The sequence below is a fragment of the Alternaria ventricosa genome (genome assembly GCF_023758065.1).
Source record: "Alternaria ventricosa strain BMP 2768 chromosome Unknown scaffold_6, whole genome shotgun sequence".
In the NCBI taxonomy this organism is placed as follows: Eukaryota; Fungi; Ascomycota; class Dothideomycetes; order Pleosporales; family Pleosporaceae; genus Alternaria; species Alternaria ventricosa.
The window spans coordinates 424,155-448,383 of NW_026055686.1; the positions used below are offsets into that span (position 1 = coordinate 424,155).

Genomic DNA, 24,229 nt, shown 5'->3' on the forward strand with positions numbered 1-24,229 from the left:
AGCATTAGTTCCTCGCATGGCGAACGTTGCTGCAGACGACTAGGGCCAGGCCTCCTTGAGACGCTAATGCACCCTTCCTCAAAAGGCTCCATCAGGTGCTTGGAGACAGCACTGGTGTGCGGCACAGTCACGGTGCCCATCCTACCGTTTGCTCTGTCTCCAGTCCTGGCCCCATCGATATCGACGTGGCGGCCTTGCATCAAATGAAGACCTGCGTAGTGTGACGACTTCCTGCTCGCAACGGTCCGTCGACACATGGCATCCCAAGAGCCTCTTCTTGCTAAATCTGTAGGATCGTCATCGGTATCGCTCTTCCACTAGTTCATCTCCAGATTCCCCAAGCGTATCAGCGCCCCCGGCTACCGTGGGCTCGGATGCTTAGATTGGCCAATCGAATCCCCAACTTTTCCACTGGGACACGAAAGCATACAATTTTTTCTCCCACCAACCTACCACAGCTCACGCCGCGCGTATCTTCAATAATCCCATTAGTCTGGCCTACAAGCAGCTACCTGGTCCATGTCCACCTTGACAATGGCACCAGCTGTCCTTCTTCGTGCGACCTGCGCCGCTTCCGCGTTTGACATTAGCCGCGCTCAAGGCGGCTTGCTAATAAGCGCCGTGGAGCACAGGACATTCTTTCGGCCTTTGTCTAACCGACAGGTACAATCTCTAAGATGACTGACAGGAGGCTGCAGCTACGGCCTGCATAACTCATGCACACAGGTCTGCGACCGATCGGAACGTGCCTTTCGACGCCAACTACGCAAAATCTTGGATCTGTCGGCGACGTTGGACCCAACACAATCTAATGCGCAGGGCACGCTACAAAAGTCGAGGAGCAATGGCATGGCTTTGAAGAAGGTGTCTAACATACTCGGTGCCCCACTCTGCGTCGATAGCTTTTGTGTATACACCCAACCGAAGCGACCCCGCTCTCACGTTATCGGCGCTTACTCGCTTCGTTTCTTTGGCAAACCTCCCCACCACCAACGACATCTAGACTTATTCGGATAATGGCATTCAGATAGTCCGATGCATCCGGAGTCATGATACTGGGTGGCCTGAAAGCGATCTTTACTAGCGACTGCCACGCGATATCCCAGGATGCTGGTACGATGGCTACGCGAAAAGCGGGCATTCATTCCTGGATGTCCTGCTGGAAGAGGAATTCTCATGCCCAGTCCACCAACAATGGCAATCATGCACATGTCTCAACCTACAACTGCTCGGATAAGGGCCGCTATATTGGCTTTTGAGTGTTGTGCATCCCACCAACAGCTGGATTGCCTGGTACGAAGCAGCTCATTGTTTCCCCAATTGTACCCAACACTAAAGGGCGCTTTAGGTTTGCTACAGTAGATGCACAAGACACAATAGTAGGATCAGTCGAGCGCTCTTCCTTGTCCTGGGCATCGTTCGAAAAATCAACCCTTCGTAGTGTCCGTTTCCTCAATACTAAACCAGACCAATGTTGGCTTCTTAGGCCAACATGGGCGTCCTCACCGCTCAAAAGGTAACGCAAATCACGATGAAAGAATTCGAAGCCACCATTCTACCCGTGAAGCTACCCACAGCATGAAATCTCCGAGGGGCTTAGCTATTGGAATACTCCCTCCCGTGCCGGGCGCTTCTGCAACCCATGAGGTGCTTTGCGGCGCACGTCAGCCCTAAACGAGCATACCAACGCCTCAGAGTCAAACACACGATTTGTCACAGTCTGCCTTGGGCAAACAAAATGAACGTACAGCCCTGTGCGACTGACGCTGTGCGGCAACAAGGAGGCTCAATGTTGCACCACATCTTGGACAACAAGACTGCACGCCTCTGACCATCACCAACGAGTGTACACACAACATGTCTCGCCTGATGGTGCCAGACGTCGTGATAAGCCCCGGTCAACATTCGCTTATGCGACTGCGTGGCAGATGCTCTCCCCTACGAGTGTACGTAAAATACAGCGGTGGGGATGACATACCTGGCGCTACAGCTATTCGTTAAAAGTACTGCCTAGCTACAACAAACGCGATAGCATATTGGTATAACCCGTGGTGTGATGATCTTTCCCGCTACATGATCTGAATCAACGATTGGGTCTACTGCATGTGCGTCGAAGTTATATTCAACGACTCGAAACTTCGTAAACAGAGACGTACCATCTTTCTGTCACCTTTTTTGCCAGCTGCATGGTAATGCAAACCATGCACCATCAGCAAGACCGGTCTTTTACTGATTGCGACGTCGGCAGTGTAAGCTCGTCTAATGTATATGATCTGGCACAAGTCTTCTCGTGCTAGAGTCGCCTAGCCGTCTACACTCCTGATAATGGGTGAAGGGGAAGCGAGATGTCAGCCAATGAGGTGGTGTTACCAGCCGCTCGGCTCAGACACCTCTTGTCCAGATCTTGCATCTTCCACCATCCTTCAAGCCACAACTTTCTCGCAAAGTCATTAGATTTACAACTGATGCTCTCTTCACCTGGTATTCACTGCTGCGATACTTGCTGACTACTTAGAGCCATGGACTGCTATCGATAACCATACTTTCCATCTCAGCCCGATGGGCCGCAGCCTGTCGATCCTCTCGCTTCTACGATGCACGATTCAATTTGATACGCAACGCATCGAGAAGGTCCGACGTTTGTGGCGCTTTCATGGCCTCATTTGGGCGCTCGTTGCGGGGCGAGCTTTCACCGGTATCGTATTCGGAAGATACTTTCAGCCTCTTCAGCTGAAGGCCTCGGCAGACCAGTCACCGTGTAGCCTAGAGGTATTCGCGCTCACAGCAAAGAACGTGAGCTGTCTTCCGCAGTAAAAAGGTCTCTTTTTCACAATCGAGTCTCTTACTAGTCGCTCTTACAATACTCGAGTCACCAAGGTGACTTCCCGCACGAGTCATGCCTCTCGTTCGGCCCCCACCCCTTCCACCTCGACCATCCTCAGAATCAGCAACCCCGCAGACCAAACAACCCCCAGCACTTGGGTTGTGCAAACGATCAAACTTCACACAAGGGCATAATGACTGGCTGCAGATCAAATCGCCAAGGGCCATCCCCAACTTCGACATTTGTCCGGATTGCTACAACACATCCTTCCGCAACACTCGCTATGCATCCTTCATATCTGCCGGTCCCGCCAAATCAGCTAAGATGTCTGTTGTCTGCGATTTCTCGTTCCTTTGGGTGAGACTAGCCTATATGTGGTTGTTCCAAATGGGACAACCTGATTTGAGCTTACTGGGCGAAATCAGTAGCATTGATCCTGACAGGGATGGCATCTGCCCAAACTTCAACATGGAAGATCCAGTGGTCAAGAATGGAGGAAGGCCCGAAGCGATTAGGACGTGGTACTGTCTACAAGACCCAAAGACTGGGTCGCTGGTCGAAGAGATGACAGCCTGTTCATTCTGCGTGGCGCACATAAACGTCCTCTTTCCCTGTCTGAAGCGCATATTTGCACCCATTGCAAACGGGCAAAGGCTTCTCGCCACCTGCGACCTGATGACGCAGGGAAATGGCCAACAGCGGTGCATTGAGATTGTTGATCAAATGGCCGCCGTTGCGCAAAGTACTCTTGAAACGAAGACACGAGATATCACACCACTGATCTATTTCGTGAAAACATGGGGCCCTATTCCTGCTTGTCAACAAGGGAAATTGGTCTCAGGCCAAAAGCAGTACAGCTTCCCTTCTACGGTTCCGGAGTTCACCGCCTGCGAAGAGTGTTACCATAGACACATCGAACCTCTCTACTCTCAGTCACCCCAACCAGCGATTCTCGCGCAGCTTGAGGAGCAAGAGGCAAAAACCGGAGGCTTCCTGTGTGATCTGTTTTCACCACGTCTCCAGTCCTACTTCACAGACGCCAGTCGTACAAACGACATCTCCACCTTCCGCCAAAAGCTCATGGCACGAAACAACAAGATGCAAGAAATTGAGATTCAGCTTCGGCGTATGAAGCAGGAGATTCATCAGTTGAAAGCGCAGGAGAGAATGCACAGGAATCAGATGATAGTTGCGCAGTCGCAGGCCAGAATCCGCAGCACACAATGGGCTGTTAGTGGCTGGAGCGCACCGCCGGTGAGTACTGAATCGGCTGGCATGTTGTCATGAGAGGCTACGATGACGACTAACATCTGTGCAGATTGATTGGGGTATAACAAACGTGGAGATGGCGAAAGCAAATGAGAAAGCGATGCAAGCGGCCATCCTTCAGGACAGCATGACGGACCTGGAAAACGAATGGATTAGATATTGGAAATGAACATGCGGTCGTCAGAAGCTTGTATGTTAAGACACTGCAAGTATATTGTATCAACCTGCACATCAGCCACTCTCTCCATCCTCAACGCGCCTAACCGCAAATTCCCTCCTACAATTCGGACAAAGCAGACTCCCCAACATAGCCTCAACAAGACAGTCCCTTCCAAACCGCTTCCCACAACACGCAACCTGCTTGACAACCCCGCCACAACACCCACCCTCCCCCGCACCAAAAGCACCCCAACAAAACGGACAACGAACATCGTCTCGCATCGCCGTCTCCACTTCGACAGTAGCCAGAGAATGCACATAAGCAGGGGCATACACCTCAGCCGTCTCCGAGATCCGCGGTGAGTCATTCGCATTCACATGGCCAAACTCCAGATACGACGCAACCAGCCCCTGAATACTCTTTGTGAGCCGGTATAACTCCATGCCTTCCTTGAAAGTTTGCAGCGTCATAACGGCATTATCATCTAACCCCTTCTCCCGCGAATACCGTAGTATCGCCCGAAGTAAACCTACTTCCTCCAAAGTATAGGACACGATGACCCCATCGGCCAGCGGAGGCGGAACTGGTCTTCTGAATACAAACCGATGTAGGGAGCGATGTAGATAACATACGCCACCGATTCCTCAACGAGTTCCTCGGCGTAGGTCAACAGCGTCATGTTTGTCATGGTGTCGCTGAGCCAGACCTGCGATTTGGATTGCTGGAGCGTGGTTTCGATGTAGGTTTGGGCGATGCTTGCGGCGGAGATGAAGTCGGAGAGGGTGAAGGTTAGAGGGGAGGTGGGGTTTGTGTTGTCGGAGGGCCATGCGCCTGGCATGAGTGGGAGGGGTTCGTGGCTCACTATGTTGGTTAAAGTTAGATTGCTTCGGTTGTCGTTGGTTGGGTTGAGGAGGTCTGAAGATGTAGAGAAAGGCTTATATACATGAAGTGCCAATTCGACTCCAGAGTGAAAGGTGAGACAGAAGAGCTTGGTGGGTGTGTGGAATATACGACTCGTCTCATCAACGAATGGTTCGGTCGCTGAGATTATCAAACGACCTGACGGAATTATCGCTGCATTGTGCAGAGATATGGGAAGTCACCAGACATGGCAAAGTCATGAAAATGCTTTAATGTTATAATGTTTCCATTTTATTCAAGATCGAACGCCTTCCCAAGCCCCCAAATGTCCCAATCCCAAGCGCATCAAGGCGCGGTGAATGTACTAATACAGAACTCCCTCGAAAGACAATAGACCGAGTCCGTCTTTTCCCAATGTTCGTAAATATCATGAACCTCGTTGTCCATAGGACGCTCGAAAAGCCAGTTCTTTAATTTCAACGCCTTGCAATGCTTCCGAGACGCCTCGCTTGCTGAATGGACAAAAAAGCCATGATGAGACCCAGTTGTACGCTTGACAGATGTTCCGAGGGTAGATGTGGAGATTCCTTTCCCTGTGAGATGAGGGAGAGGATCGCGTCACATACCCAAAAACGAGATGTGATTACTTACCAACTTACCGTTGCGCGTAGAGTCGGATGAATGATACCAGCTCCGTTGCGCAAGCCGGTAGTTGATGTCCGTGCTAGACACGTGTGATGCTTATAGAGCGTGATGCTCCAACCCATATCTATCGGATACGAGCTCCTTCGTTGTCGAATGCAGAAACTTAGCGGATAGTCATCTGCTTAGTGGCACTGGGCTTCATGGAAGCAGAGCCGGCGGCAGCAACGGAAGGCTGACCGGGCTTCTTCTCGAAGATCTTCCAGAACTTGAGAGACTCGTCGGCAGCAGCGGTGGCGAGCATCTGACCATCAGGGCTGAGGCAGCTGTGGAGAACACGAGACTCGTGAGCGGGGACCTCCATGTTCTTGACACCGGAGGGGTAGCTCCAGATGCTCAGGCTGTTGTCGGGGAAGCCACCAGTGCTGACAATCTCCTTGTAGTGGGTGCTCCAGCGGAGGCTGGTGACTTGGGAGTCGGTGGGGATGTGGTTGATGCGGGCACCAGTGGTGGTGTTCCAGAAGTAGATTTGACGGTCGTTGGAACCACCGCCGGTGGCAAGCAGGTTGGATTGCCATGGGCACCATGAGACGGCCTTGACGGCAGCGCGGTGGTTGGTCTTGGTGAACTTGGGGGCGGCAAGCGCGCGCGCATCCCAGATGTTGACCATGTTGTCGTTGGCACCAGTGGCAAGCTGGGCACCGTCGGCACGCCACTCAAGACCGCAGACCTCTCCAGTGTGCGAGACGAGCTCGGCGATCTTGTGTTGAGCGACGCGGACGTCGTGGTTGTAGACAAGGCCGGAACGGGCACCGGTGGAGAGGATGTGCTTGTTCCATCCCATAACGCCAACGCGGGTCTCGTGACCGAACATGCTGCGGAGCTTGGTCTGCTCCTCAACGTCCCAGATCTGAACCTCACCCGTGCCGAGACCGACACCAACGTAGGCACCGTCGCCGGACCACTTGACGGAAGAGATGTAGGTATCGGCGGGGCACTCGAGGAGAGAGGCGACCGACCCAGAGTCAGCTGACCAGACGTAGACTGAGCGCTCAAGACCGATAGCGACCTGGTTGCCGGAAGACCAGTCGAGAAGGTTGAGGTAGTAGTCGTCGACAAGACCGGGAGCATCAAGGACGCGCTCGGGTGCTGACGGGATGCGACGGCGGCTCTGTGCGTTGACGCTGCTGCTGGGCTTGAGAGGACGGTTGTACTGGGAGCGAAGGTCGATGGGCTTGGACGACTCGGGCGGCGCAGGCTTGAAAGCAAGAATGCGAGTGTTTGTGTTGATGCCACATGCTGAGGCAAGTGTGGACTGGTATGCAGCCTGGCTAGGAGCCGGCTTGGAGCGTGATCGGCTCTCTTCCTCGTCGTCCTCAAGGCTCAGACCCTCGAGGGACAGTGTGACATCCTCCTCTGAACCACGGCCACCGAGATCGAAAGCACTTGCGGCGTTGGCCAGCACGGTCGAGCCCTCCTTCTTGGAGCTTGACTTGGGGCGCTGTTCAGCGTCGAGCTTGCTGGCACCAACGCTGCGGATAGCTTCGCTTGCAGTCCGGTTGGGGATGAAGCGGTCGGCGGCGTTGTAGGCAATGCGCGTCTTGGTGGGGCGAGCACGGATGGCAGCCGCCTCCTTCTTCTCCTTCTTGGCCTTGGTGGTGGCGGTGGTGCCGGATCCAGTGAGGGCCCATTCTGAGACACCGAGTTCTAACCGGCGGGGAGTGTGTGTGTGGGAGCGAGCAATGTTGGACTTGGGGGAGTCTCGCGTCGTCTTGGTGACAGAGCGCTGTATGCGCGACTTGAAGTCGTTGCCATGGATTGACTCGTGTGCCTGCACATCGGGAGTCTGGGTGCGCGGGGTGCGGGGAGAGGGCGTCAGTGGCATCCGACCGCCGGCGGTGCGGGTGTTGAAGACGGCAGAGCGCTTCTTGACCGGAGTCACGCAGACTGCGGTGCTTGCCATGACTGCTAGCTAGTCTCCTACTGGACTAGGGTTAGTTGGATTCTTAGTAAACAGGACGTGGTGGCATACAGTATGTGGGTTGGTTTCTGCTATATGGTGTAAGGATTAGTATTAGACAATGCTGTAATCGATGCTGTGAAGTATTGATTCGAAAGTAATTGAGTGATTCGCGCTCTGGAGAAGAAGATGCAGGGCAGTGCGGATGGTAGAGTGCGTGGTAGTGGATATGCAGAGTGGCAGGTATGGGGGCGTTTAAGTATCCTTTGTTTACGCTTGCGTCGACCAGGTAACGAGGACGGGACCCTGCGCGAGGCTGGCCGGACGACCAGGACGCATGACATCACATGACGGTGCTCGACCCTCGCCGGCATCGTAGTCTATCCGGTTTGTGAAGCCGCATGCATCGTTGTCGCGTCGATGCCGCCGCCTGCATGGCCTTGCTTTTACCGCTGCATGCATGATGGCGATGGCTTTATAGCGTCTGCTCTCGTGCCATACTGCGACGCATTTGAGCAGTCTCTCAGTCCATCATCACTGCACAGCCACTCACTGATCGCATATTCTAGCATCTGCCGTGGTGCATTAATCTGCTGCAGCTGTCGAGTGGCCAAATATCGGAGTGGCTCGCGCTGTCCGTGTCGGGCACAGGGCTGAGTCGTCGTGGGTCGGCGCTTCCGCTTTCCAGCCTCGGGCGGTGACGGGCGGCAATATGCACGGCCAGCCAACTCAACTTCCTCCGTCAAACATTCTCCCAGCCTAGACAAAGGCCACCTCTGCCCACCGGGGCTTCTACCAAGAACCAGATCACGCTCTTCACCGCTCACTATCCATGGCACAAACATCCGCTCGATCCGCTTTCCCGTCCAACATCCTCAACCCCGCCGTCACCTCTACACCCTCGCCCAGCCACTCCCACTCGAATACACCGGGATCCGCCAGCTCTGCCAACAACACTTTCCTCATGTCTGCGAGCCCCGTTCGGAGTCGCAGATCAGCCGTCGAAGGCTACAAACCGAAAATGATTTCGACAATCGGCGCCAAGCCCGCCTGCCTGGTCAATGCCTCTGTCACTTATGTTGGCGATGATCAGATCTACGCCTTTGGAGGCTTCGACCAGTATACCGATGAGGTCTACAACCACGTCCTTCGCCTCAACCTCGTCACTCGACAATGGAATCTGGTCGACAACTACGGGGACATTCCGGGCGTACGAATGGGTACGTGCTCACCGCTCTATTACCAATGCTACTTCCGTCGCAACTAACATAGCGCTTTAGGACATACTGCATGTCTCTGGCAGGGGAGCAAACTGCTCGTCTTCGGCGGTGAGAATGAGCACCGTCAACATCTCGCCGACGTCATTGTGTTCGACCTGAAGACCGCTCACTGGACGCAGCCCGAACTCCATGGCCCAATACCTCGCGGTCGCGCTCGGCATTCGGCCGTCATATACGACGATAAGCTATATATCAGCGGTGGCCAGACTGGGCATGATAGTGTACTAGACGACATTTGCTATCTCGACCTCAAGACGTGGACGTGGTCCCGGACATGGAGGTTCGTTCCTCGTTACGATCACGCCAGCTGGATCTGGAACGGTCGCATCTGGATTTTTGGTGGCATCAATGACGAGATGGAGAAGAGCAATGAGATCTGGTGGCTCGATCTCCGCGGTAGCCCAGAGTTCGATCACGCCATGAAGTATGGAACAGGCGACCGGCAACTCATCTCGTCCCGACATCGCTACCCTGTACCAGCGTCTGGTCAACTTGCGACCGGAAGCAGTGGTTATACTGCAAACTCGAGCGTCCAGTCATATCATGGCATGGGTTCAAGTCGCTCACCCTACGTTGCGCCTGGTTCCATCTCATCCCTCAAATTTCACTCCAGTCCGAACCTACCATCTCAAGCGGCGGGCACGCATTTCCACATCTTTTCATCCGGTTGCATGCTCGATTTCGTTACCCCGGCAGAGTTGAGCTGCGAGACAAGTTTGTCCAGTCTAGAGCTAGATACACTGCGATGGCAGAAGCTTGCCGACGGGAAGGACCTTTACAGCCCCAACTACCGCTGGCACTACTGCACAACAAACCCCGAAGGAACACATGCCTGGCTTCTAGGCAGCCCGATCGAGTCGGCGAATGACGGGAACCATAACGGCGAGTATCTAAGTGATGTCCTCGCCATCGATCTTCGGAAGTATGGCATCCTGGGCAACGAGCTGGCCTCCGACACGCGCTCAAAGATGATGCCTTCTTCCGATGCGAATGTGTCTTCGCACCTTACCGGTATTGGTGCGGATCTTTCCCTAACTTTTGATCAACCACCCGAGAGCGGCAGCGGCGCAGATTTTATCATCACGGCCGATCCCGATGATGATGACTACGTGGATGTTGCCGTGCCAGATCCCAACGGCTCGTCAACAACCGTGAGCCCAGTATCGCGGCCGATCCACGTTCACAAGCTCATTCTCCATGCTCGCTGGCCCCATTTTGCCCGTCTATGGAGTGCTCAGATGGCAGAGTTCCACTCGAAGAAGATGCACATTCCCGAACCGTATTCAGCAGTTCGGGCGTTCCTGTTTTATCTGTATACGGATAGCATTGCGCCAAACCCTCAGAATGGACCCAGCCTGAACGACGTAGCAGGCATGCTTGTCATGTCCAACATCTACGACATGCCCCGTCTTCGCCTACTCTGCGTCAACCGCTTGGGTCGGGAGCTCGACATTGAGCACGCAGCCATAATCTGGGAGCGTGCTGCTACTGCTGGAGAAGACTGGCTCAAGCAGCGAGCGGCTACATTCTGCATGCAGAACTTTGGCAGAGTCGTCCGCACAGCGGGCTACCGTAGTCTCAGCCCGGCGAGCTTGATCGAGCTCAGCTGTGAAGCTACCCCAGAAGCGCGCATCGTCGGTGGAGAGGATCTGGATCTCCTCAGCCAAATCACTGGTCGCTCTTTCGGCGGCAGCAACCGCAAACGCAGTTTGGGTAGCGCAGGCGTCCTCACGGCAGGCGAGGACGACGGAGAGGACGAAGTGGAGGATGATGGCATGGATGTCAACTAATTCAGCGGTTGAGCTCTCTTTTTCATGCGACTTTACCCCTTGCTCTGCTACTGCACAAGCATATTGGCGCGGCGTTGGTATTTTGAACGGTAATTGGGAGGAGTTTGGTTGGATTTGATATATGCATTGCGTGGGCGCGCAAGGACTTTGGCGCTGGTGTTTAGCTAATGGTCCCCTTTTGACGGCACTCACGATTGCATGATTGCACCCCCGTATTATACCGCTACATAGATACTACGAATTGTTCCTTCTGCCATCATGATTTACCGTCTTCGCGATTTCTGATGTGACCACGTCTTGCTCTGGCAAAACAGAACGCCTGTCGACAACTTCGGGTGCATGGCAGACTATCCGTAGCGAAGCCTTCGTCCACCCTTCTGCTCAGCCATCTGGCAGCTCACTGATATTCCCTTTCGCTCTGCATAGTTGATCGCATCGCGCCCATTGATCTTGGCACAATTGTTCGCTGTTATCGTTGTCAAGTTCGGAAGTTTGTCCGCCAGCATCTTGATCGACGCTCCAGTGATCTGGGTGTGAGAGAGGTCGATTGTCTTTAGCCCAGTCTTGTAAAGGTTGACCAGCTTCTCTATATCATCATCATCGCAGGGCATGGTGGCAATGTCCAGGGATTCCAACGCTGGCGTGAGGACGCGTGGGGAATCGCCGAATATGGACTCCATTCGCGCTTCTTGCCCGAGTCCGAACATGTGATTTGAACTACTATCGACTAGGCCGTGCAGGGTCAACGATTGCAAAGGCTTTCGTGTTGAGCATGTTGCCGTTTCATTCTCGTGGGAACAGATATCTAGTATGTCTCCTAGTGCTTCTGTGCCTAGGCCTTTGAAGCCAGATATCGCTAGATGTGTGAGTTCTGGAACGCAGCACTTGTGCAAGGGCAGGATATGCTGTAGGTCGAATTCACCACCGTCGTTTTCGATGACCAGTCGCTGCAGTGTGGGCGGGAGAAGAGGCAATACCAGGAGGTCCATCCGCTTCAGCGCCAGGCTTTTCAGTGGTGGTAATTGAGCCTCGTCTCTGGGCCATCCTTGTGGAGCTTCAATATGTTGTACGTTGGAGAGTGCTAAGGATTCAAGGCATGGAGTTCGAGCCAGGAGGTCATGTAGCCCGAGATTGACCGTCGAGACGGGGGACGACCAATGCATGCCGAGTGTGCGGAGATTCCCAAATGAAGTTGTCCAGTTAGTGGCGGCCCCGCGGGACCTCAGGGCGCCGAAGACCACGTGTTCCAGTACAGGCCTCGCATGCATTATCTGCACTGCAGTATCTTGCGTGATCTCTGGATGTATCGTAAACTTCTTCAGCTTGGGAGCGCTCTTGACAACGTCAATCAACGTAGCTGACATGGTATGTGGTACAGAGATGAGCTCCAACTCTGTAAGGTCCTTGGCTGCTTTCGCAAGGTTTTTGAGTACATCCATGTGTTCGAAGCGATGGATCGTGACGCGTGTCAACCGGTATTCCGAGCGCTTGAAAGCTGTATTGACGAACGATCGAGGGACCGGTCTGCGGGCGCCGGAGAGGTCGAGATGCATCCAAAGTTTAGGTAACTTGGAGAGATAGTCCCTCCATCCCTTGCTGACGCGCATGCAGTTGACCATGTGGCGGAAGGAGCAATACTCTAGTACCATTTCCGCTAGCTCGGCGGGCAGAACTGTGAACGGATCGATGGCCGATGCAGGTGATAGTTTTCGAGTGAACTTGTCGTGAAGTTGTTGCAAGAGCTGTCGACGGTCAGTAATCCATGCAAAAGACAAAGTCGAAGATGAGTCCTCACAACAGGACAAAGAATACATCACATACCTTGAAGTTCTTGTCGCTAGGTGGCACATTTTTCATTCCATACTTGTAAATCCCGAGCGCCGTCTCAGGTTTCTCCAACTTCTCCAGAATACTCGCCGTGCGTAAGTAGCCCTTGACATCTTTCTTGTTTAATCTGATCATTTCTCTGCCATCTTTGACAGCGGCGTTGAGGTTTCCAAGCTTGTCGTACGTAGCAGCTCGATGGTCGTACAGGTCCGCGGTTGGACAAGCCTCGATACCTTTCGAAAAGGTTTCCAGGGCTTTCTCGTATTGTTTCAGCTTATAGTAGCTGCGGCCAATCGCCTGATACTCTTCTGGGGACATTCGGCGCGCCATGGTGATGAGAGCGGATGATGTTTACTAAGCCGAAATGGTATTGTTGGGTAGCAGCCAAACCCAGGGTGCGCAGTGCGATTGTGCTTAGTCGCCCAATGAAGCTGCGCAATTACGGACGAGGATCTCCCGGGTGAATAAGAATGATGTGCGACCGAAGCCTTCAGAGGGCTATTGCTGTAGATCTTCCACGCGTGAGATGAAATATGCCAGTTGCGGTGTTGAGGTCGTGGGAGTGGAGTGCTTACGTGCCGGCGACGCGTCGAAAGACACGCTAACACATGACGTGATCCGTGCGCGCATGCCTCATCGTGCGGCGAGCTTGCCGACTCCACCTCTAAGACTGTTCTCATTAACAAATGCGGCAGCGATGAATACAAGATACATGTAGTGATGGCCATCTTGATTCAATCTACTGGATGGTGTGTCGCTGGTAATTGCGGTAGGTCATCACAACGGTGTCACATTTGTGACGGAGCTATCACGTTTGTATGCGCATCATGTTCGATCCACGCGAATATTGCTGAATGATATGCCGCTACACTCAATATCCTCAGAGATACCGCCCGCCCGCGGTGAGGGTGCTACAACTCGTTTACTCACAAGTTCAGCCGGCACGGTACAAAAACTCAAACGGCAGGACGCGAACTCATCACTCCAGAAGTACCCGTTATCGCACTCGAACATGTTCCTGCCGTGCAATCTCGAAAACAAAGGAAGCAGTCTGGCGTAAAGTCAAGGAACAAAGGACTTCGCGGATAGAATGAAGCAGATGGGAATCACGAGCAACTTTGAAAATCCGTAGACCCAGAAGGGGTGCTCTTCCAGGGGTAAAAAGAGACACGCCAGCTACACCGAGGAGCCGCCTCGGTTCAATAGACGGGGAAACGACTGACGACCGACTTCAGAGATGAAAGGCCCCCAGACCCAACTCTAGTCCGTCCGTGGGCCCGCTGTTCTGCGACTAGCATTGGCGACGACCTGGGCAATGCACGAGGGACCTGGTGACTTTAGCGATGGTGGGACACATGACTGTTGAGGAGGAGTAGATCCTGGAGATGGTGGGATCCCCACACTATCTTGGGACGTCGGATGGATTTATCGGACATTGGCAGCATCCTTGGTACGGAGGTTAGGTCTTGGGATCGGGTTGACTAAGTCGCTCCGATGGCAAGTCGGAGGTCGAATCAGTCGGGGCAGTAGGACGCCTTTATGCGGCTGAAATACAGTGGAGCTGTCAACATAACCTTCGCATCGAACCGAGACGCAAGAGCTAGGGATCGTAGCAAAACGTCCTTGAATTTGATCTCCGCCGTTTTCCCCAGTCCCAGAGTCCTGGCAATGGGGTCGACGATGGCAACCAAGTGGGATCAGAACAGCAACTCGGTGGAGGTCCGTCACGATGATGATGCATATTCAACAGTAATTGGCGGATTTTGGAATGACCCTGCGTTGGAGGAAGTGATGGAAAAGTGGAGTGTGATTATCAGTGTGATTATCAATACGGCATTTGCATAAAGCGGAGACCCCGACATTAGACGGCGGTTCCGGTGACAGACTGGAGTGTGTGCCGCTTGGCAGGGACTTGAGCGAGAGTGCGGTGTAGTAGGCACCGAAAGCGACATAAAATTGGGGTTGGCTGTTATATGTGGAGTTACCACGTCGTTGGGGCGTTTGGTGTGTTTTAGCACACGATATGAGAGCCGTCTTTTCCGGCAGGTGGAATGCTCGCGGGAGCGTAATTTGGGGCGGATTGATGGGGTACTGGAGAGATCGGCGCAGTTTAGCTGGGTCCTGGGGTAGACTTGTTAGTATAGAGCACTTTCGTAGGCTGCGAGTACTGCTTTCGGCGGTGTTGTTGCTGCTGTTTACTCCTACCTGCGTGACGAGAAAGGAGTTGGGACAGTGAAATGCGCCCGGATGTCCCGAAACAGGAAGGCCCGAGATCTGCAAGACGATGCACATGTCAGCCTCATCCCCACGCTAGGGCTTGTGAACTCCACACGAGCCTCTCCCGACTACCAAGCATGCATTGGCAATTTGTCCCGCCATGGCAGAAAGCGCGACCGCGTCTACCGAGCAGCATCCACGGCGCGACCAAGCTGATCGACCGCACGGCGAGAATATCTAGGAGAGGTGTCAGCAAACCAAGAGCGCTCCCGACGGCATGGGCAAATCCTCGGCTGTATAGCAACTTAATCTGAATGTCTCGACAGATGCCGCTATCACGTGCGTCGAATCGTCTCCCGGCCGGCAGTGCCGCCCGACGTTGCTGCACTCCATCCCAGGAAGTACAGCCGACCATCGACCATCACAGCAACCATCGTCACCGTTGCAGCACATGGCGTGTTCAAGCTCCACCAACTGCAGTCTCTATTAGTTAAGATCATCGGCCAAGCTGCAAAGGCTGCAGAGCCGCATGCGCACGGTTGGTCAGACCCTGCATGGGGACGGACGCGAGTCGCCGGTGCATGACGTCAAGCGCCCTCTTGTTGAGACTGAAACCGTGCCTTATGGGAGGAATTAGCACACTATCCGTACACGGCGGCATGTAGCCCGAGATGGTGCCTACGACCTACACCGGTGTTCTAGTCGACGACGAAGTTCCTGCATCATCTTGACATGCGTACCGTAGATTTTGACAGGCGGTTGCGGGTGGCGTAGGCGGCGAAGAAACTTCTTCCAGCCTTCTGTGCTGACTGGCGAACCCATCGTTCACCAATCGTTTCACCTACGTCTTCCCCAGGCTGACCCCAAGCCCTGCGCATATGACGTAATGTGGAGGTAACCTCGGGCTAGGAGCAGAGACATGCTGTGCCGAGCGCGCTTGTTGGACTGCAAGCGTCCTCCGCTCTTCTCCAAGATTGGCCCAAGATGGCTTGCTCCACCAACAGACCCTGTTAGGTTCGCCTTTGTATCCACAGTTTATTTGCGCCTCTACCGCCCGCACCTCAGGCTCGCATACTGCTACACCAGCCAAGGCCAAGATGTTGGAAAAAAATCGTTATCTAGTTTTCTCCACGCGTCAGTCGGAATCTTGGTAGCGTATCTTTTAGTGGGCCGAGGGTAGACGACCAGTAACCACGTTTCTGCCGAACACCCTTGTACGCAACGGACGATGATCATTTAAAGCTCTACTCTCTCCCCACGGATCTTTCCTCCCCAGCATCTCCTCACTCCTCTCCAGTTTCCATCGATACAACGCAACCATGCCGCCACGTATCAAGGAGTCCGAAAATGGTGTTCCCACCTACTGGGGCAAGTCCGGCAGGGCCCTCCAGGTTCTCATCACCATCGTTGCTGTTACCGACTTCCTGCTCTTCGGTTATGACCAGGGTGTCATGAGTGGAATCATCTCCGCTCCCGCCTTCCAAGCTGCGTTCCCTGAAGTCATAGATGACTCTACCTACGAGGGTTTCGTCGTCTCCATCTATGCCGTCGGTTGTCTGCTTGGTGCCATCTTCGTCTTCGTCTTTGGTGACAAGCTTGGACGCCGCAAGAGTATCTTCCTGGGTGCTGGAGTTATGATTGTCGGTGTCATCATTCAGATTGCCTGCGTCCCTCCCAACAGTGGCGCTACCGCCCAGTTCATCGTCGGACGATGCATTACTGGTGTTGGAAACGGTATCAACACTTCTACCATTCCCACCTACCAAGCTGAGTACGTCATTCCAACATTTGCTCCTCCAAACGATTACTAACAATTCCTAGATGCTGCAAGGCCAAGAACCGCGGTAAAGTTATTTGCATCGAGGGTTCCATGGTTGCCATTGGTACGCTCATCGCCTACTGGATCGACTACGGCTGTCTCTACGGTCCCGATGACTTCACCTGGAGATTCCCCATTGCTTTCCAGTGTGTTTTCGCCCTCATCGTCATCGTTATGATGATTTCGCTACCCGAATCTCCTCGATGGCTCCTCAACCACCATCACGAAGACGAAGCCGCTACTGTACTGGCTGGTCTCAACGGTGTTGCCCGCGACGACCAAGAGGTCATTGTCCAGATGCAAGTCATTCGCGATGCAGTCAGCGCATCTGGTGGTGGCGGCAAGGTCCCTACCAAGGCTCTTCTTACCGGCGGCAAGTCCCAGCACTTCCGTCGTGCTATCCTCGGCGCTTCCTCGCAATTCATGCAACAATTGTCCGGTTGCAACGCTGTCATCTACTACTTCCCTATTCTGTGCCAGAGCGCCTTGAACACCGACCACAACCTCGCCCTTCTTCTCGGAGGTGTCAACATGGTTGTTTACGCCATGTTCGCCGCTACCTCTTTCTACTTCGTTGAGCGTGTCGGCCGCAGAAAGTTGTACCTCATCGGTACCGTCGGTCAGATGACTGCCATGATCATCACCTTTGCCTGCCTGCTCCCCGGTGGTGTGCAGAACGAGGACAACGAGGGACCTGCCAAGGGTGCCGCTGTTGGTCTGTTCTTGTACATCGCGTTCTTCGGTGTTACATGGCTGCCGCTTCCCTGGTTGTACCCCGCCGAGATCAACCCTCTCAAGACCCGCCAGAAGGCCAACGCTTTCTCGTAAGTTATCACTGCACCCACATGATGTAAGAACAACGCTAACAGAGAGGCAGGACCATTAATAACTGTGCGTTTTTTCTGTCTAACACTCATGCGAGACCATTACTAACATCCTGATAGGGCTGTGGAACTTCTTCATTGTCATGATTACCCCCGTTTTGATCACCAACATCGGTTGGGGAACCTACCTCCTCTTCGCTGCTCTTAACGCCTCCTTCATCCCCATCATCTACTTCTTCTACCCTGAGACTGCTGGTCGTTCCCTCGAGGAAATCGACCTCATCTTCGCCAAGGGTTACACCGAGAAGATGAGCTACGTGCAAGCCGCCAAGCAGCTCCCCAAGATGGACGAGGCCCAGATCGCCGAGGCCGTTCGCCAGTACGATCTCTCCGACAGCGACGTCGAGAACCGCTCGGCTGCTGGATCGCTCAAGGAGAAGCGTCAGCAAGATGAGGAGCTGATGCCTCAGGCTGGAGGTCAGATGTAAGATCTGAAATGTTGCAAGACGAAGATACGAGCGCTGGTCGTACATGATTGCGAATGAGCGCGCTGTGTGCGCTACGGTATCGTTGAGTCTTTACTTGTTATGCATTATGCCTGGAGGAACTATACCCGACGCACAAACGTCACCCATCTAGGCTGAGATGCATGGAGGAATTTGCTAGGTCGCATGTCTGGAAAATGCGCAAGTTTTGTTGTTTCTAATTGCATAGCATCGCTTTATACCATTGATCGACAGATGTCGTCAACCATAGAAATCTATGACTTTTCTCACTACACTATGTCTCCTCCTCCTTGAACATGCACATTCTGATGGACAGTCAATCAAATGTCTCATATCTAGATGGACTTGAGGAGGAAAGTTTACAGGTACCAGTGGGCTGCCATGCTGGCGTTCCTGGACTCAGTGCAGGTCAGGTCGACAAGGATTAGCATTTGAAAGACCAGCGTCGATGTGCAGCGCCAGATTTAGAGACTGCGATATAACAAGCAGGGGAGTAGGGATTCAACCAAAGTTGGGGCATACAGTTTCATCCTTGGCCCTGAAGAGCCTGAGGATCATCACCATCTGCAATTCCACTTCCGCCTTCGGCCGGCGCAGCAATCTTGATAGCGGGAACATCGGCAAGCGCAGCAACCTCGGTAGCGGGGACACCGACAAGTGGTTCAACTTCCATCTCATCGTCGGGTAGTTCGAGGGTCTTCATGGCGGCAGTCGCATCCTTCACGTGCTCCTCGTGCGCCGCGATTCTGTCATCCACGTCGTCGTCGAAATCGTAGGCGTCAGGATCAGTTCGCGCCAAATCGGCACCCACTTCGTCTAAATGTTCGCGTACATCGTCCATGTACTTATCGAGCTCTGCGTCCTCGCCCTCTGGATGCCAGCGCCTAGTCACACGCCACAGGGACTCCGCTTCCGTGTGACAGTTGCTCGCGTCTAACCAATCGCCCAGGGTTGAAGCCAATAAGAGGAGCGCTTTCATACGGTGGTATCGTGGTATAGCGTCATTGGCAAGAAGGGCGCGGGTTTTTTCGATACATTCGTCCAGGCGGTCGTCGTTGTAGAGTTCGCCTGCTTCGTTCAACGCCTTAGTGAAGGACTCGTCGATATCGCTGGCGGTAGTCATTCTGTAAGTATCTACGGGCCTTATATGGGGTATATTGCTGGGTGATGAGGTGTCCACGATGCTTGTGCGTATGCGTGTGTGTTGTGGGTGGTTGTGGATGAGTGGAATCGCTGCACTCAACCTTGAACAGTCAACTACCTAGGTAGGTACCTAAGTATCACAACTATTGTGGATACCGTAGTGTGACTCCACTAATAGTACGAACCACGTACAGACTCCTGTCTCAGGTCGAAAGGGCAATTTTTGCTTCGCTGGTGTCTCGCTATAATACGGGAACTATCTTACCTGTCGTGCTTGAATGTTGTCAGGCTTTTTGTATCAGTCAATACAGATCACCCAATGGCTCGGCATGATCGCAAAGTTGGATGTATGCTACAAGGCCCATCGTTGTCTATCCATGATATGTCTCACGAGACCATGTAGTTCTGTCGGGACCTCAAAGTGCTGCGACGAACGCACGTGCCTCGGTAGTGCTCGGAACGTTCCGAACGCGCGCCTCGATGACACTTGGCTTCCATTCCACTCTTCGATACTGCGACCTTGCGTCCTCATGTTCCCACACCAGTGATCAAGCACCATGGCGATATCGAACGTGTCATTTGACACTCTGGGTCCCTTCCTAGTGTGGCAGTTCCTCATACCCATCGCAAGTTAGCCCTCACACCTGCGGCACGGCAATATCTAACGCGACACAGGCAGCGGGATGGGCCCAATCCATTCTCTACAGCATCTTCATTCGCGCCGGCGACCCCAAACCGCAGCCCGGCACTCCGCGCTTTATTAAGCATCGCCGCAACATTCTGATAGCCATCTACGCCGCCTACTTCGCCTTCACCATCTACGAGGTCGACTTCAACCTGCAGCGCTCTAGCAATGCATACAACGACCTCGGCGTACCGCTAGATGTCGATGAGAGCGCACTCAATACGCGATTCAGGAGGCTGACGATTCGATACCACCCAGATAAGATTGGGCCGAATGTGGATAGAGAGAGGGCGAATGACTTCTACGTTCATTTGAAGCGAGCCAAAGACATCATAATGGATCCTGTGAAGCGATTCGCATATGACCGCTTCGGACCAAGCATCTTTGCGCAATGCCAGAGCTGTTTGACTATCAAGGACTACACAGACAGTGCGCTGCTCACTACCGCTACCACCTACGGCGTACTCTTCATCATTCTGGTTGGCGCAAACGCCCTCGGCTTCCTGACGGACGGGTCGTACTGGCGTTACCTTGGCCTCCTCGCTGTTGCAACTTTCGAAATTCGTACCGCCCTCCGCCCAGACTATCCTACCTTCCTCTCGAAATACCTGAACCCGTTCGTCGCAAGAACCAACCTCCGTCCCCCATACCTACCCTTCCAAATCATCACTATATTGAAGAAAGCTGCTATCTCCCTTACGCAATTTCTCGGTCTGCTCATGCCACTTTACCGAAGCGACCCTCAACATGCCGCTAAAGCCAACGACGATACCGAAGACACTCGCCACAAGCAGCTTGACCGCCTCAGCGCGCTTGTTGCGGAGAGCAATAAGGATGCAAACAGGCTGCTGGAGCTGGAAAGCGTACCATATAGGGATAACGAGAGGGCAAAGGGTGAGCTGAGGGAAGCACTCAAGAAGTACATGGTGCAAAATGTGGTGCATCAGGAGAAGGAGGTGAGGAATGCTATGGGTGAGGTCATGATGCGGAGAAGGACGGGTGTGCCACACGGTGCCGTGGGTACGAAATAGTATTAATCCGAGCCGATCGATATCTGTTACCAATCCACGGCTTTTCATTTCTGTTCTATGGATATAGCAAGAACCGCGCTTTTCGACTCTGTCTTCCATGTCCCGCTGCCTGGGAATTCTACTCAGAACGTCCAGCTAATAACATGGTTAAATAATGGCAGATTGAGAAGGTAGGACAGGAAATAGCTGTGCGCAGGAGCGAGCCCTGTCTCGATCAGGATGTATCGCAGGTCAATGAGCGGGTGATTAGTGCTATGGTTTTAGCCCTTTGTTGCTAAACTCGACTTTTGCCCCCGCTATGGAGCGAGCCCGACGATCCGCCAATTCCCCGCAGCCTCCCCACATCTTCTAGGACCATTTTAGCAACCTACCCGGCAACTCAATGGAACATCTCGCGGCCGTCGGAATAATCGCGTCCGCTTTAGCCTAGAAAGAGAGGCACGATGATGTCGATAGACTTTCTGTCATAGCTTCCGATGGCATATGAAGCTCAAGTAGCCTTGGGAAGATGGTCCGGCTACCTCCATAACCCACCGACGATCTAAATACTCCCATGATGACCTCACTCAGAGTCGCCGCCATTTCCCTTGTAGCCATCGCTGTCTACGCATACCCGACGACAGATCAATCCGGGGCTGCATGCCTAAGCGTACCAAAGACAGCAGAAGGTGCTTCGATACCACATAGCAACTCCTTTGCCTCATTCTCGTTCGAACCTGCCTTCTGGGTCGAGTTCTTTGGCAATGCTAGCACTCCAAACAACCTTACTTTCGGTGTCTTGAACAGAATCCATGAGCATGGCGGAAGTCCTGTCGTACGACCTGGCGGCATCACCATGGACAGCATGATATTCGACGCTGACGGTGGCGACGTGGTGCGTACCACTAGTCCGGAAGGCGGCGTATGGCGGACCACTGTTGGACCCAACTACTACAAGAGTTGGAGTAATTTCCCCAATGGGACCAGGTTCATCTCAACTCTCAACTTCGGCAATGAGAGTCTGGAAATTTCTACAGGCCTTGCAGTCGCATCGCTTACCTATCAATCCGACAAGGTCGCGTACCTTGAGCTTGGTAACGAGCCGACCAACTATGACGAGAGTCGGTGGAACGACTCAACTGCAGCCTATGTGCAGCAATGGAAACAGTACACAGCTAGCATCGATACCGCGCTGGATGCTTTGAACAGTTCAGATCTACCCCAAGAGCGCTGGTGGGCATCTTCCGCCACGACCGACGACTCAGGTCTTGAAGTTCGACCTGCCGCACTCATACCAGCGGGCATCGACTCAGAAGATCAGGTTGGCATATATTCGATACACTCGTATGCCTTCTCAACCTGCGATCCAGAACGCGCCGCCTTGGCCACCATCGAAAACATACTCAATCATACCGAGCTCACACGCTACTGCGACGAAGAAATTTACCCGTCTGCCCGCGCTGCTCTCGATGCCGGAAACAAGTGGAACATTGGCGAGTTCAACTCCGTCTCTTGCTCCGGAGCACCAAACGTTACCGATACATTTGCGCAAGCACTCTGGGTTATTGATAGCGAGCTGATCTACGCGACAAGGAATGCCACTTCCACGCATCTACACCAGGGTGCTACACTTGCTCTTCAGTCGGACGAACAACTCAACACGCCCGGTGCAAACGGTAGTCCAGGTTTCAGCACTTATTCAATGCTGTACCCTCGCGACACCGAGTTGAGAGGCCCGGCACGAACTCTGCCCTCTTTCCTCGCCCAGCTATTCATGGCTGAGGCCTTTGCTGTGCCTGACACTCGTCTCCGCGCTCTCGAGCCACCTGCTGGCGTTGATCCAGAGTCGTTCTCTGCATATGCGTTCTACGTCGACGATCACCTGTCGAAGCTAGCACTGGTCAATATGAAGCCTTTCTACGCCAATTCGACCGATGACTTCTCGGTACATGTTGATCTATCGAGCGCTGTGGGTTCCGATGGCGGATGCCTAGGTGTGAAGAGATTGACGGCACCATTCGTGAACACTGGTAATAGCTCGTTGGCATCTTGGGCTGGACAGTCATTTCCTCAGGGTGAGCCGGTGGGCAACGTGGTGGTTGAAGCGGTTGGGACAGATGCTGTAGTAAACGTGAGGGGCAGCGAAGCAGTACTTGTGTTCTTCGATAAAGACAGCATATATGGTCTATAGATGCTAGGATGTATAAGAAGCTCCTAGTATTAACGAATAATGGAGGAATTGCGATAGCAGTTGGCAATTACGTATAACGCATGAACCGTGCATTTGTCGTGCAGTCCCTTCCGCGAGATGGAAACGATTAGTCTAGGCTATAGAGTGGAGATGCTGGGATTGGCTGATCGTCACGGTGTTGCATCGTGGCTTAAGCCAAGCTGCGCTGGTGGAGAGGAGTCGCGATCCTTTGGCACCTGGGCCCCCGTCGCTCGCTAGCGTTTGTATGCTTCGGCCCACGTCAACGCAGCTTCCATCAAGCTCCTTTCCCCAACACCAGCTTTCATCTTAATTTATCGCCCCATGAAGCTCGCAATAGCATCCAATCACTGACATCCATCGATGATGTCGCTCGGGATCATTGGATCGGTCTTTGTGCGGGCTGACGGATTCCATTGCCTAGCCACGGATCGCATGGCAGCTATCGCATAAGAGACGAAACAGGGCAAGCATAGTTACGCCTGGCCACGCCACCAAAACTTCTTGCAGATATCAGAATTATACCGATAATATCGAAAGGAGCACGCGAAAGACAGCTGCACTACCTCCAGGCACAAGAGTCCTGATTCATCCATTGACTCCTACGCTAATGTAAAACTTGTGCCCCGTAAAATCAAAAAAAAGCGAATAGCCTCTGAAATTTCGAGGTCACATGGTCGCTAGATCTATGCGCAGTCCCGCCCCCCTGAGAGTCTCCACCACACTTCCTATCTTCAGCATGAACTGCGCAGCTTCGTTTGAGAAGCGCTCGTAGTCACCATCTCCGAGAGACCCTTGCGCTAAGTCGACTTCGATTACGACCTCAGTACGGGCGGTCTTGATGATAGCGAGGCCCTCAATGGTTTTGCAATACCGCCGCTCTTCAAAAAGCCGCTTCTCTGGCAACAGGAACGCAAAGTCAAGCGGCCGAATCTGTATGTGCAAGCGCCTGGCGTAATGCGCTGGAACCATTCCAAGCCCGAAACCATCCGTTTCAAGAAACGGTTTGAGCAGAAAGAGCTCGTGATGGGCAAACTTGAATGTGCGTGTCCAGTAGTAGCATTCGAGCAATTCTCTAGCAACCTCACTACCCAGGCCTCCTGCACTCATGTAAGCTACGGTAGGGTCTTCGATCCACTGGTAGGAATGTTGGCCGCACGCCTGTCGGATGAGGTGCGCAAAGCGTCGGCCGTTTCCGGTTGC

At 53.4% G+C, this 24,229-nt stretch overlaps 8 protein-coding genes across 8 annotated transcripts; 5 read left to right on the forward strand and 3 right to left on the reverse strand.

The window, feature by feature from the left end:
* Nucleotides 1–3,499: 3,499 nt before the first annotated feature.
* Nucleotides 3,500–4,262, forward strand: J4E93_004227 (uncharacterized protein; the record flags this gene model as incomplete). The annotated part of the gene is made up of 2 exons (XM_049342155.1): nucleotides 3,500–4,078; nucleotides 4,143–4,262. The coding sequence occupies 2 exons, from the start codon at nucleotides 3,500–3,502 to the stop codon at nucleotides 4,260–4,262; spliced, it is 699 nt and encodes a 232-aa protein (XP_049200307.1).
* A 1,660-nt stretch (nucleotides 4,263–5,922) lies between these two features.
* On the reverse strand, nucleotides 5,923–7,719 carry SLP1 (Glycosylated integral ER membrane protein; the record flags this gene model as incomplete). The annotated part of the gene is made up of 1 exon (XM_049342156.1): nucleotides 5,923–7,719. One exon carries the CDS (start codon nucleotides 7,717–7,719, stop codon nucleotides 5,923–5,925), a length of 1,797 nt encoding a protein of 598 aa, XP_049200308.1.
* An 829-nt stretch (nucleotides 7,720–8,548) lies between these two features.
* J4E93_004229 (uncharacterized protein) lies at nucleotides 8,549–10,786 on the forward strand (the record flags this gene model as incomplete). The annotated part of the gene is made up of 2 exons (XM_049342157.1): nucleotides 8,549–8,936; nucleotides 8,997–10,786. The coding sequence occupies 2 exons, from the start codon at nucleotides 8,549–8,551 to the stop codon at nucleotides 10,784–10,786; spliced, it is 2,178 nt and encodes a 725-aa protein (XP_049200309.1).
* Nucleotides 10,787–11,133: 347 nt separating this feature from the next.
* On the reverse strand, nucleotides 11,134–12,943 carry J4E93_004230 (uncharacterized protein; the record flags this gene model as incomplete). Its single annotated transcript, XM_049342158.1, has 2 exons — nucleotides 11,134–12,528; nucleotides 12,608–12,943. 2 exons carry the CDS (start codon nucleotides 12,941–12,943, stop codon nucleotides 11,134–11,136), a joined length of 1,731 nt encoding a protein of 576 aa, XP_049200310.1.
* Nucleotides 12,944–16,149: 3,206 nt separating this feature from the next.
* Nucleotides 16,150–17,961, forward strand: J4E93_004231 (uncharacterized protein; the record flags this gene model as incomplete). Its single annotated transcript, XM_049342159.1, has 4 exons — nucleotides 16,150–16,601; nucleotides 16,652–17,473; nucleotides 17,527–17,540; nucleotides 17,594–17,961. 4 exons carry the CDS (start codon nucleotides 16,150–16,152, stop codon nucleotides 17,959–17,961), a joined length of 1,656 nt encoding a protein of 551 aa, XP_049200311.1.
* Nucleotides 17,962–18,505: 544 nt separating this feature from the next.
* On the reverse strand, nucleotides 18,506–19,102 carry J4E93_004232 (uncharacterized protein; the record flags this gene model as incomplete). Its single annotated transcript, XM_049342160.1, has 1 exon — nucleotides 18,506–19,102. One exon carries the CDS (start codon nucleotides 19,100–19,102, stop codon nucleotides 18,506–18,508), a length of 597 nt encoding a protein of 198 aa, XP_049200312.1.
* Nucleotides 19,103–19,679: 577 nt separating this feature from the next.
* J4E93_004233 (uncharacterized protein) lies at nucleotides 19,680–20,838 on the forward strand (the record flags this gene model as incomplete). The annotated part of the gene is made up of 2 exons (XM_049342161.1): nucleotides 19,680–19,748; nucleotides 19,798–20,838. The coding sequence occupies 2 exons, from the start codon at nucleotides 19,680–19,682 to the stop codon at nucleotides 20,836–20,838; spliced, it is 1,110 nt and encodes a 369-aa protein (XP_049200313.1).
* A 556-nt stretch (nucleotides 20,839–21,394) lies between these two features.
* Nucleotides 21,395–23,008, forward strand: J4E93_004234 (uncharacterized protein; the record flags this gene model as incomplete). Its single annotated transcript, XM_049342162.1, has 1 exon — nucleotides 21,395–23,008. The coding sequence occupies one exon, from the start codon at nucleotides 21,395–21,397 to the stop codon at nucleotides 23,006–23,008; it is 1,614 nt and encodes a 537-aa protein (XP_049200314.1).
* Between the last annotated feature and the right edge of the window lie 1,221 nt (nucleotides 23,009–24,229).